Source organism: Lissotriton helveticus, chromosome 4_2 (assembly GCF_964261635.1).
Source record: "Lissotriton helveticus chromosome 4_2, aLisHel1.1, whole genome shotgun sequence".
NCBI classification, from domain to species: domain Eukaryota; kingdom Metazoa; phylum Chordata; class Amphibia; order Caudata; family Salamandridae; genus Lissotriton; species Lissotriton helveticus.
Window position 1 is genome coordinate 91,501,073 of NC_136064.1, and position 14,366 is coordinate 91,515,438.

At 43.7% G+C, this 14,366-nt stretch overlaps 1 protein-coding gene across 2 annotated transcripts in view; it reads right to left on the reverse strand.

Moving 5' to 3' along the window:
• Positions 1 to 14,366, reverse strand: part of PDZD11 (PDZ domain containing 11) — a 60,008-nt gene that overhangs the window by 33,505 nt on the left and 12,137 nt on the right. Inside the window, exon 2 of one of the 2 annotated variants that reach the window (XM_078640175.1) lies at positions 1,587 to 1,693. In XM_078640175.1, the coding sequence (XP_078496301.1) occupies positions 1,587 to 1,679 (93 nt within the window). In that variant the 5' untranslated portion in view covers positions 1,680 to 1,693. Of the gene's footprint in view, positions 1 to 1,586; positions 1,722 to 14,366 lie in introns of both variants that reach the window. The other variant, XM_078640176.1, reaches the window with a different exon arrangement.

Genomic DNA, 14,366 nt, shown 5'->3' on the forward strand with positions numbered 1-14,366 from the left:
TGTTAAAGAGGATCTAAGCGAGTTCAGAGGAAAAGCGGAACGAGAGTGTAACTCTGCTGGTGAATAGTGTGGATTAGTGAAAACCCACACACAGATTTTTATGTGCGCTCTTTGTATATTTTATCATAGGCGCGATCACAGGACGAGCTTGAGCAGGAGACAAGTCATCTTTCCAGCATGAATAGAATGTACAGCACTGGTCTGTTGACACAGTGGCACGACAGCAACTAACAGCAGATTGCCCAAAACAACATTAAATAATTCGGTCAAAACAAAAAGTGAATACCCTATGGAATCAAGTAGTCTCACAAAGATTGAGCACAGTTAGAAATCTTCACTACAAAAAATGCAATAATACACAAGGAGGCTTCTTGGTTCAGTGCTAAAGAAGTGTTTATAGAGATGTTGAAAACAAACTAACTGAAACTTGATGAAAATAATTAGTTATTGCAGATGTTGGAGGACACAATGAAAGCAGTGGAATTCCACTGTACTGCCCAACAGAGTTACAGCCGATATCAAAGATACCAGAGGGTTGAATAAAATATTCGTAGAAAGGATCACATGATTCAGAACAACATCAGAGCACTGATCCTGTGCATTTATCGATTCAAATCATAGGTGTGAAATGTGGAAACCTGAGGATTCAGAAGAATCTGGCTGGAGGAACAGACAGGCCTCTACCGGGAAGAGTCACAGAAGCAGACTGTGAAATACCTGTGCATCAGAACCAAAAGTAACAACACAAATTAAATGAAACATGGACCAACAATTGTGTTACAGTTCCAGGGGGAGACAGTCCAAGAGAAGACCCTAAAGAGAGTAAAGAAAAAGGCACACGGCTGCGCATTCCTCCACACACAAGCTCCATTACAGAAGTAGGGAGTTGGAATTTCAAGAAAGACCTTCAGGCTTATGGAAGGACTGCAGATATCATATCCTGCTTGATTGAGACTTACACAGGAGGGAAAGTTGTAGTTCTACTGGGACCCAGAACATACAGGAGCCCCTACTGAACAACCGTGAAAAGAGACAGGACAATATAGAAAAGGTAGAGAATTGCATATTGTCACCTAGAATTGCAAGATGATCTGGAGATTATAAATCCATAAAAGATGAGGTGTAAAAAATGTACTTTGTAGTGTGAATAATTTACTAAGGGCCACGGCGAGGAAGACCTTACAAATGAGGAAAATATTAGAGACTAGATTAGTCATGACTAAGTAGTCATATTGCAGGATTAATAATGTATATTTACATTCAGAGCACCTCCGTAACATGAAAATAAATATTTTCTGTTTATTATGACACAGCTAATAAAATCGTATAAAAATAAACAGAAGCTGAATGACCCACATGAGACAAAATGCAAAATAGGAAGGAAGTAAAATGGAAATCTGTGTGAAATACTCATGCAAGGTATGTGAGCATAAAGTGTGTCCTATGCAAACCTTTTTTGCAGAATTGAATACTCATTCAATTGCCTCAACAACATTGTGTGCCCTTTCTTCATAATCATCTCCCTACCCCAACATCCAGAAACAAGAATGGAAATAACAAAGCAGCAAGATGGAACTTCCACTAACCTCATGAGGTGAAATCCATGCAGGTGGGTTCTCGTAGGCGGGTAAGAACACTACAGGGTATGGATAATCATCGTAGGCGATCCGGTTATCCATCTCCGAAAGCCGTCCTGTAAGGCACGACACCAGGGTTTAGAACTGTCAAAGTGAGTAATTTGCCACATAGAGGAAATAAGGAAAGATTAAGTATTAGTTTCCCCAATCTGACTTGAAAGAACAGAGACAAAAACTACATTATAAGTAGGGCTCCCAGTTTTCCGTTGTTACTGATTTTTACAGATAAATACAGACAGAAAACTATTTTTTTCCTGTCTGTATTTATTTTTTAATACAGAAAAATACGGAAAATATGTCTTCTTTGGATGGTTTTGCTACTGTCAATCATGAGTGCCAGTAGATGTACAGATTTAGAGGTAGGGGAGATGAAAAAAGACAACACATGTCCTAATTAAGCTTAATTAAGTGAAGATCTACAGTTATTTACGCTAATCTGCAATGCAAGTGTTTTCATATAACGCTATTGCACTGTATACAGCTGAAACCTTTTGGATATTCAAATGCAAATGTACATTTATCAGTCAAATAAATGTGGAAAAATACCCATGGCAGCTTCATTTATACAGAAAACACAAAATAGAAATGGATAAATACAGACAAAATTAGCAGAAAATAAATATGGATAAATACAGACGGAAATTTAGAAAAAATAAATACCATAAAACAGGGAGCCCTAATTATAAGCAAACAATCTCAGGGATGAGTTATAGATTGTCAGTCATCAAGTATCATTCGGACCACCGCACAGACTGGGTTGCTATTGCCCTAATGGAGTCATCCTGTACATTTAGAATATTTTACACCCCCAGCCTGTCATCTTTAAAATCCAATCAATAAAAGGGATAGAGGAGATTTACTCAGATTATACAGTTGGGAATGAGACTGTCAAAAGATGCATATGGATGAGGATTGGTCAATAGTAATGACTGCTTAGTCTGAACTGCAGCTGGTTGTAATTTAGGCCAGACAGTGGTTAAAGCACGTTTTAAAGTTATACCCACAAAAGCAAGCAATTGATCAGCAACCTTCGCACCCCATCAGATGAATTATAGATAACCTGTATTTTTAAAGATGCCAGTCCAGCAAATGCCCCTGGCCCCAACAGAGTGGTGGTTATTTTTCAAAAGTTACCCAAAATATTGGACTTTACTGCTGATTCACCTTTATAAGTCTGCAGGGCAAGGTCAACTGTTCCCGTCTCTTCTCATAGCTAAATAAAGGTGACAGTATTCGAGAGCGCAATCCACGCTGTCCTGATAATTACTGTATGCTCGCCATCTAGAACGTCAAAGTGTGCATAAAAATACTGTTAGGTAAACTACAGTTTTGCGTGAGTTCATGGACTCTCAGTTCACATCTAAGAGGATTCAGGCAAGAAGAACATGGGCATTGCTCTTGTGTGGGTACTACTGGCAAGAGGAGCAATCTGTGTGCTACACACTCCACTGTTTCACGGGCTTCTCCTCAGCCTTAGGTGGAGTGAATCATGGCCCGCTCTGGACTAAACTCTGTAGCTGGGACATGTCCTGGTCTCCGGACCTATCGCCCTTTTATAGGGAATACTTGGATTAGAATAGGGTTGGGCACTGGGTCCCAGGTCTCAATGTAACGTGCAACTAACAAGGTGCAGAAATATAGCTGTGTCCTGACCTGGTCATGTTCTCTTTAGACATCAGGTAAGGGTTGTACCCTTATCAAACCTAGATCCATTCCCTATATTCTTTAAACGGAAAGCAAGTGCTCTTACATTTGCATTATTTATTTGAGAGGCTCTTGTTGGCCTAATAGTAGTGCCCCTGGTGAAGCTTATCAAAATTCTATTCTGTACATTAATACTCGATGACCTCCCATACATGGACAGTCCAACTTCAAGCCTGGATTTAATGGTACGTACCCAGCTTTACCAGTCATGTTTCCTGGACTGTGAGCTTCGGATTGAGTATGGCCTGATCCTTATAGCTATTCACTTAAAACAAAACTTCCTAAAATGCACGTATAGATTAAGAGCAGCCCCCAATAATGTTTCGAATGCCTCAGCGTGGTACGAAATGGATAATGAGAGACCTCTGTCATGATTATTTTGCTTTAAGAGGCTTGTTGTCAGGTTTTGTGGGTGTGAGAATATGGTCTATCTTGCACAGATTTTTACTAATGAAAATTACTTTCTGTCTTTGTATAGTAACAAGTTATCATGACACACACACCCCGCTTGCTTGAAGTCATTATTCAAAAGGAAAAGTCTCATTTATACAGTTTCTTACTCAGATTACAATAAAAACGGCAGCAGAATTAGATTTGCACTTTCCAACGTGCCTATAACAAAAAATTGCCCGGATCCTGTGGGGGTTCAAGATATGAGGAACAGCAATGGCGTTCACACAAGAAGCGTGGTTGGCGGATAAGAAATTTGAATAAAAAATAACCACATGAGGCCACTCACCTTGAACATGCAAGATATCTCTTCTAAAAAATACTCCAGAAATAGTCATGATAGCCGCAGTACAGCATTTGACTTTAAAATTCCTCCCAAACCTGCTTGAATCTGTGGCTAAAGAATAGGATATGACACACCTTGCCTGGAATTTACCAGTACAATGACTAGCCTTGCTGTGCTCCATAACCTCTACTGAACCCCATAGATATTGCTCATACTCAGATGTGTCTTATACCGTAAGATGGTATACATTGGCTGAAGTAGTTCTTCTGATATAAACATATTGTGCCATCAAGGCCAGTCGTTCCCTTTCTTTAGCCAGGAGCATGGTCTCATGAAGAGTCGAACATATCTCAATCAGGCTGCTGGAAAAGTGATCCATGTCACAAGCACACAGACTAGACTCTGCCTCCTAGCCTTCCTATTCACTATGGGTGGGCGGAACAAGCAGAGTTTCACTCTGCGTAATTCAGCGGGGTTACATAAAAACTCAAAGAGATTCCGTAGAGTTCTGCGAGAAGACGACATGTTGCGCTGCTTGCACTGATTTTTAGCACCGGGAGCTTGTTCTGAACTGTAAAATCAGTGCAAGTGGCACCACGGTTCGCCCGAGAGGATGCTGCTTTTTTCTGCAGCTCAAGCAGATTTTCTACACGAGTGGAGCAGAGTTTATCGCTCCTCTACGCTGAGGTGAACAAAGACCTGTTGGAGGTGCTGCTGTCAAGGTCGGTCAGTTGTACCTTTCTGATGAGGCACTTCTGTACTGGAACTTGCAAGGGCGACTAAAGCCAAGATAGTATGTGGGGGTGAGAATGCAATAATGCAAGTGAATGTATATATTGCAGGCTTTCTGGGTGGTTGTAGCATTGCTTATCTTCATGGATTACCATCCCTTTCCTATCCTGTGGAGAGAGCAGAAGCCCTCAGGGATGTCTCCATAGCAAGGAGGTTTATTAATAGACACTTTGCACAACACATAGCTTTCTACAAGTAGGATATTTTAAGGGGTTATGCTGGTTCCCAAGTCATGGGCTTTAATTGTGACAGTATGTTTCAACTTTTGCTTATGGTTCGAGATAGGAAACATCTGGGAGTAAACCTCACATAAATCCCCATTCACTCCACCTCCCATGAATCCCTATTCACTCCACCTCACATAAATCCCCATTCACTCCACCTCCCATGAATCCCTATTCACTCCACCTCACATAAATCCCTATTCACTCCACCTCACATAAATCCCTATTCACTCCACCTCACATAAATCCCCATTCACTCCCTCACATAAATCCCTATTCACTCCACCTCACATAAATCCCTATTCACTCCACCTCACATAAATCCCCATTCACGCCACCTCACATAAACCCCCATTCACGCCACCTCACATACATCCCCATTCACGACACCTCACATAAATCCCCATTCACTCCACCTCACATAAATCCCCATTCACTCCCTCACATAAATCCCTATTCACTCCACCTCACATAAACTCCCCATTCACTGCACCTCACATAAATCCCCATTCACTCCCTCACATAAATCCCTATTCACTCCACCCCACATAAATTCCCCATTCACTCCACCTCACATACATCCCTATTCACTCCACCTCACATAAATCCCTATTCACTCCACCTCACATAAATCCCAATTCACGCCACCTCACATAAATCCCCATTCACTCCACCTCACATACATCCCCATTCACGCCACCTCACATAAATCCCCATTCACTCCCTCACATAAATCCCCATTCACGCCACCTCACATAAATCCCTATTCACTCCACCTCACATAAATCCCCATTCACTCCCTCACATAAATCCCCATTCACTCCACCTCACACAAACCCCCATTCACTCCACCTCACATAAATCCCCATTCACTCCCTCACATAAATCCCCATTCACTCCACCTCACACAAACCCCCATTCACTCCACCTCACATAAATCCCCATTCACTCCCTCACATAAATCCCCATTCACTCCACCTCACACAAACCCCCATTCACTCCACCTCACATAAATCCCCATTCACTCCACCTCACATAAATCCCCAATCACTCCCTCACATAAATCCCTATTGTGGAGAGAGCAGAAGCCCTCAGGGATGTCTCCATAGCAAGGAGGGTTATTAATAGACACTTTGCACAACACATAGCTTTCTACAAGTAGGATATTTTAAGGGGTTATGCTGGTTCCCAAGTCATGGGCTTTAATTGTGACAGTATGTTTCAACTTTTGCTTATGGTTCGAGATAGGAAACATCTGGGAGTAAACCTCACATAAATCCCCATTCACTCCACCTCCCATGAATCCCTATTCACTCCACCTCACATAAATCCCTATTCACTCCACCTCACATAAATCCCTATTCACTCCACCTCACATAAATCCCCATTCACTCCCTCACATAAATCCCTATTCACTCCACCTCACATAAATCCCTATTCACTCCACCTCACATAAATCCCTATTCACTCCACCTCACATAAATCCCCATTCACGCCACCTCACATACATCCCCATTCACGCCACCTCACATACATCCCCATTCACGACACCTCACATAAATCCCCATTCACTCCACCTCACATAAATCCCCATTCACTCCCTCACATAAATCCCTATTCACTCCACCTCACATAAATTCCCCATTCACTGCACCTCACATAAATCCCCATTCACTCCCTCACATAAATCCCTATTCACTCCACCTCACATAAATTCCCCATTCACTCCACCTCACATACATCCCTATTCACTCCACCTCACATAAATCCCTATTCACTCCACCTCACATAAATCCCAATTCACGCCACCTCACATAAATCCCCATTCACTCCACCTCACATACATCCCCATTCACGCCACCTCACATAAATCCCCATTCACTCCCTCACATAAATCCCCATTCACGCCACCTCACATAAATCCCTATTCACTCCACCTCACATTAATCCCCATTCACTCCCTCACATAAATCCCCATTCACTCCACCTCACACAAACCCCCATTCACTCCACCTCACATAAATCCCCATTCACTCCCTCACATAAATCCCCATTCACTCCACCTCACACAAACCCCCATTCACTCCACCTCACATAAATCCCCATTCACTCCCTCACATAAATCCCCATTCACTCCACCTCACACAAACCCCCATTCACTCCACCTCACATAAATCCCCATTCACTCCACCTCACATAAATCCCCAATCACTCCCTCACATAAATCCCTATTCACTCCACCTCACATAAATTCCCCATTCACTCCACCTCACATACATCCCTATTCACTCCACCTCACATAAATCCCAATTCACGCCACCTCACATAAATCCCCATTCACTCCACCTCACATACATCCCCATTCACGCCACCTCACATAAATCCCCATTCACTCCCTCACATAAATCCCCATTCACGCCACCTCACATAAATCCCTATTCACTCCCCCTCACATAAATCCCCATTCACTCCCTCACATAAATCCCCATTCACTCCACCTCACACAAACCCCCATTCACTCCACCTCACATAAATCCCCATTCACTCCCTCACATAAATCCCCATTCACTCCACCTCACACAAACCCCCATTCACTCCACCTCACATAAATCCCCATTCACTCCCTCACATAAATCCCCATTCACTCCACCTCACACAAACCCCCATTCACTCCACCTCACATAAATTCCCCATTCACTGCACCTCACATAAATCCCCATTCACTCCACCTCACATAAATCCCCATTCACTCCCTCACATAAATCCCTATTCACTCCACCTCACATAAATTCCCCATTCACTCCACCTCACATAAATCCCCATTCACTCCACCTCACATAAATCCCTATTCACTCCACCTCACATAAATCCCCATTCACGCCACCTCACATAAATCCCCATTCACTCCACCTCACATACATCCCCATTCACGCCACCTCACATACATCCCCATTCACGCCACCTCACATAAATCCCCATTCACTCCCTCACATAAATCCCCATTCACGCCACCTCACATAAATCCCTATTCACTCCACCTCACATAAATCCCCATTCACTCCCTCACATAAATCCCCATTCACTCCACCTCACACAAACCCCCATTCACTCCACCTCACATAAATCCCCATTCACTCCCTCACATAAATCCCCATTCACTCCACCTCACACAAACCCCCATTCACTCCACCTCACATAAATCCCCATTCACTCCCTCACATAAATCCCCATTCACTCCACCTCACACAAACCCCCATTCACTCCACCTCACATAAATTCCCCATTCACTGCACCTCACATAAATCCCCATTCACTCCACCTCACATAAATCCCCATTCACTCCCTCACATAAATCCCTATTCACTCCACCTCACATAAATTCCCCATTCACTCCACCTCACATAAATCCCCATTCACTCCACCTCACATAAATCCCCATTCACTCCACCTCACATAAACCCCCATTCACTCCACCTCACATAAACCCCCATTCACTCCACCTCACATACATCCCCATTCACTCCATACTTGTCTCCCATGCGTTAATGTTGCTGCAGAGGATGCCGCATACTCAATCTCAAAGAAATGACACGTCACTGAGTAAGAGAAGAGGAGGTTTTAGGAACACACAGAGGTATTGCTTTCTTAGAAACCGATTGTAAACTGCTAATTCTATTTTTTAATCTTCTGATTTGATGTCAACTGTGTCTATAGAAATTCTAGGAGAAATAGACAGCTGCTTCCTTGAGTAAACACACCCAATCCAGAAATAAGCAAGTGTGCTCTGGGGTATTCCTTTTGCAGCCAACCTAAACAGTTTTAGAAACACTGATTATTTAAAACAGTGGGAACAGAACCCTTTCGCTAGAGGAAAAAAATAGTATCTGCAATGTTATGACATTTTTTTTTTAAAAGGAGTTCAGAGACATTTTGCAACAACTAGCTGAACACAACCACAAACCCTGGGCACCATCCCCATGTCTTAACAAAACGTGAGGATGTACAATTTTCAAGGATGTCTAGGGTTAATCTCGATTTACGGTGGAGAAATGACAATCCACAACAATTGAGACGATCAGAATTTGAGAAATAAAAACTTGGATAATTTCCCCCCCGAGGTTTAATTTTAGGCACGGCCGCGCTTCCTGAAGACATCTGTCATAATATTAGCCTAGAAGCATTTAATTTCCACCCACGTGTTATTTTTTTCGCAGTTCCGCCAAACTCCATTTGGCATATGGATGCAAAATCACAAGTGTCGCAGACAGAGAAGACGCATTTAGAACAGAAAAGGTCCTTTTCTACAGTTACTAGCAGTACCTGTTGGGAAATACGCCTCTTCAAAAACAGGCTATTTATATCTTCAAACAACCAAAGCTGAGTTCATAGATATTCTTATCATTGGAAAGAACACCCCCTGTTATTCCACTCCCAGCCCCATCGCCATTCCCTACCCCAGTGGTGGTTCTTAACCTTTTGACTTCTGTGGACCCTACCTAATCATGTTTGGAACCTGGGGACCCCCACTGAATATTTTTGGAATTCGGGACCCCAATTAAGCCATTACTGGAAGCTGTGTACCCCGGCCTAGTCATTTTTGATGATTTGAACTGCACAAAATACAAAACAAATACAGAACAAGAATTAAATACAATTACAAATTATATAATATTTTACTTAATTCACAAATATATATTTTTTTTAAATCAAAATTGTAATTTTAAGAGGATTATTAGAGCATTTCTAATCTCAATTTAGGCTACTCATGGTCCATTCCATATTCTGTTTGATACACTTGCATTGTTCCCACAGATCAATCGGAGGACACTACCTTACGTTTGATCTTTAAATTCCTTCACATCAACAGAACATTAATCTGTTAATATTTTGTTTTTTAAGCAGTCGTGGTTCCCCCGAGTAGGATTCGTGGACCACCAGGGGTCCCCGGAACACAGGTTAATAATCACTTCCCTACCCAGTCCATGGCAAACACAAGCATTGTCAGAGTGAGCTGGCACGGCTTTTGTTAAGTGGAATGCCTGCTCAAGCTTCATGAGACACAACTGACAGAGTACATGCCATTGCAATGCCAGCTTCTCACAGAGAACAGAGGCAGCATGGCAGAAGCGCAAACCCATGTGGAGAGCGGGTGCCGCACAGGCATTACCTCCTTGTAAGTCTCCCTCGCCACATGAGTAACAGAGTGAGCTTCAGGTCCATACCAGCAGATACTCGGGGTAATGAAGATTACCGGTAAATAACTGGGACATTAGCAATCTAGCTGCCTCGCAAGTGTAGCAACCACAGCACAGGAAGAAACAGCGGAAGACATCCGCACACAAAAGATGTACCATAGTGGACGCAGCAGTTTAAAACACACAGAGCAGAACATAGGAGCAGTGCAAGCTTCCTGCACAAAGAAAACCAGTGCAATCTAGAGAACACACGCACACAAAGTTAATTAATAGAAGTAGCTGCAACGTAAGCTTCACACACAGCAGGCTCAGTATTGACAGAGCTACACTAGACTCCCACCAACATGCAGCCTGGGCAGAAGCAATGCAAGCCTTCTCAAACACATAATATGCACTGCATAGGCAGAAGCCTAGTAGGCACCAACACACAGAACACAGAGTATACACAGCGACATGGCACGCTTTCTACACATGGAACTGGTACAGTACAAACAGCAGCAGTACAAGCTTTGCAGGCAGCATCTGCGCCAACACAAACATGCACTCAGTCAGCATATGTGGCCGCCATGCAAGCTCCCAACATATGGAACAGCTTTGGGATGCTCACAAAAAGATTCCAACAGCAGCAAAGCAAAGCTCCTGCAAACACATAACATCTATAATATGATCAAAAGCAGTGCAAACTCCCTCCTAAATATACGCCTACATACAGTAAATACAGCAGCAGTGGAAGCTTTCTTGTCCACACCCAGCAAGTTACTGAACCCACCCACACAGAGGCCGACACCTAATGGACCTGATTTTCTCCTCTATCAGCAACCTCACAGTTGACAAGCCAGCAACAATTACCTTGACAAACCACACCCTCATCCGTTTCAGAACACCCATCACACACCAGCAGATGCCACAGGCAACATTTACATGATCCTTGACAGCAGAGACACTCCAGTCCTCACTTTCCTGGGCCTCTCTGCATCACTCGATGCCGACTCACACCCGATGATCCTCATCTGGTACATGCAAGAGATTGGCATTCAAGGGTCGACTGTCTGCTGGATCTGCTCTTTCTCAATCTCATTACAGCGGCATCCACCAGCTCCAAATCAACATTCAACACAGCAAGGTCCAATCTCGTTACAGCAGCATCCACCAGCCCCAAACCAACATTCAACACAGGGAGGTCCAATCTCATTACTGCAGCATCCACCAGCTCCAAACCAACATTCAACACAGTGAGGCCCAATCTCATTACAGCAGCATCCACCAGCCCCAAACCAACATTCAACACAGTGAGGCCCAATCTCATTACTGCAGCACCCACCAGCTCCAAACCAACATTCAACACAGCGAGGTCCAATCTCATTACAGCAGCATCACCAGCCCCAAACCAACATTCAACACAGTGAGGCCCAATCTCATTACAGTAGCACGCACCAGCTCCAAACCAACATTCAACACAGTGAGGCCCAATCTCATTACTGCAGCACCCACCAGCTCCAAACCAACATTCAACACAGTGAGGCCCAATCTCGTTACAGCAGCAACATCTAGCTCCAAATCAATATTAAACACAGCAAGGTCTAATCTCACTACTGCAGCATCCACCAGCTCCAAACCAACATTCAACACAGCGAGGACCAATCTCATTACAGCAGCACGCACCAGCTCCAAACAAACGTTCAACACAGTGAGGTCCAATCTCGTTTTTTAGGCCTACTCGCACATTCTGGCGAGCTGACAACTGGTGTTCTGGTTGCTCACAAATTGAATGAGAAATAAAGATGCCTTTAAATCTTGTTATCGTGTCACACTTTCTCGGCTTTCAGAGACAGGTCAAAAGTCAATCGGTCTGCCTAAATTTACTTTTCTTTCTGTGACTAAAGTTAGAAGATTATGTAAAGTCAACTGTGTGACCATCCTGGGCAAACCATGTGAAATTAAAGGCTGTAAGATTAAAGTGGCTACATAGGACACAATATTTGCCTAGGATCACACAATTTGAGATCAGTTCACAGGTCAAGTACATTACAGTTAGGTCAAGCAGATTATTCAAGTTACTTGACCTGCAGATCTGGTAATATTTTAAGATTTTTCAAGCCCTGGCCAAGAGAGGAATATTGTGGACGAGCTCCAGAGCAAAATGTGTTTCGCTCCCCGAAAATGGAATTAAAACGCTAACGGGTAAGCAAAAACAGTAAAAGAGGGAAAACATTGTAGTCCACACAGCGCGTCATCTTCTTAATGGAAAACAAAGCAAAGCCTGCCTTGATCAACAAGAGAAGATAACTACAACTAAGTTTTAAATAACATAACAAAATAACTAGAAGCAATATATTTCACAGTCAGAGAACTTTAATCACTCTGCTACTCAGTATCCTGGCTTTCTGTGGAGTAACAGCAGTCTGTTAGGATAAACAATAGCTGTGACCCTCGCTTAGCAAAGCAAGAGAGAATCACCTTCTTCTGATCGAGAACATATAATTTCATGTGAAGACACATTTTCCAGAACACTTCATCTAGCAAACCCAGAAGCACTGTCAGCACACACACATTATAGTCACTAGACCATGAAACACAAACAGAATATTCCATAGTGACTGCCTAGAGTACACTATAAGACACAAACACCTATACTACCACCCTTTAAACTGCGAAAACACAAAAGCTTTGCACATCTTGATCACTTTTTCAGGTCAAGTGAATGTGGACCTCTCCTTATCCATACTAATATTATAAAGAGAGAGCCCAAACCTTTGAGGTGGGTAATCCCAGTAACCACAGCACCAATCACAACACCCAATACAGCGTTGGAAAGGGCAGTTGCAGCAGAAGGACATAGGCTATGCAGACGGCCACCATATACATTTAAAAGGTAAAAGAACCGTGCCCGCAAAGTAGTCCCTTGTGGGCGTGTCTGCGTTCTGCTGTGGGCGTGTGCTGGAGGCGTGACAAACGCTGGGGGCGTGTGGTACGTTCCGCCCTTCATGCCATGTGAGTCATAATTGCGCCGCATCAAGGGGTACGCTGGAGGCGTGACACGCTGGGGCCGTGACAAACGCTGTGGGCGTGTGTCCGCGCTGTGGGCGTGTGTCCGCCCTTCATGCCATCTGAAGCGCCAATTACGCAATTGCGCCGCATCAAGGGGCACGCTGGGGGAGTGACAAACGCTGGGGGCGTGTGCTACGTTCCTCACTTCATGTCATATGGGCCGTACATTAATCAGATCGTCTGCTGTGGCCGTGTGTTGGGGGCGTCACAAAGGCGTTCACCTCGAAGCTTGGTAAGTAACCATTCGCAAGACTCCCTTGGGGGACTGCTCATTGTCTCACACATACTGGGGGTGCCGAATGCAGTGTGTGCCTTGGCGCGTCTGAAAAGCACTCAGGCCGAAGAGCGTTGGTGTGGGTCATAAAAAAACAAGAACAGCAGGAAACAATCATTCAAAACTCACACAATTCTAATTGTTAGACGGTCGCCGCTGGCCCTCAAGCGGGGGCACACGCGACTGAGCGTGTCTGCGGGGACAATTACTGCAGCCTCTCATGCGCACTGTTACTGAACTATCACATTAAACCAAATTACATGCGCCTGCTAACATCAGCCAGGGCTGTAGCCGGGCTCAGGCGGCGGAATAATACACTAATTACATGCGCCTGCTAACATGAACCAGGGCTGCAGCTGGGCCTCAAGCGGGGGAACACGCGAATGACCGTATCTGAATACACACATTACACACATTCTATTTCATACCCGGACAACGTCGGGACGGGCTGCTAGTTAACAGTATAAAGCGGGCAAGCACCTAGTCACCAAAACAGTTTCTACATCATTAGCGAGGCCTAATCGCATCAAACAACTCTCTCAAGCATTAAGGATAGACTCTGGTTTTAGGATCATCACTTTCAAAAGTCTAAAAGGAGAAATATAAGTCATGCTGTGGGCCATATAACTCCACACTTAGTTTGACAAACATTTCAACAATTCCGCAACATGCTATACAGATTGGTCCTTTTGCAGGACACAAAGCAGTAAGTCTGATAACAGAATTAACAGTCACTGCAACAATACTAAGTCTATC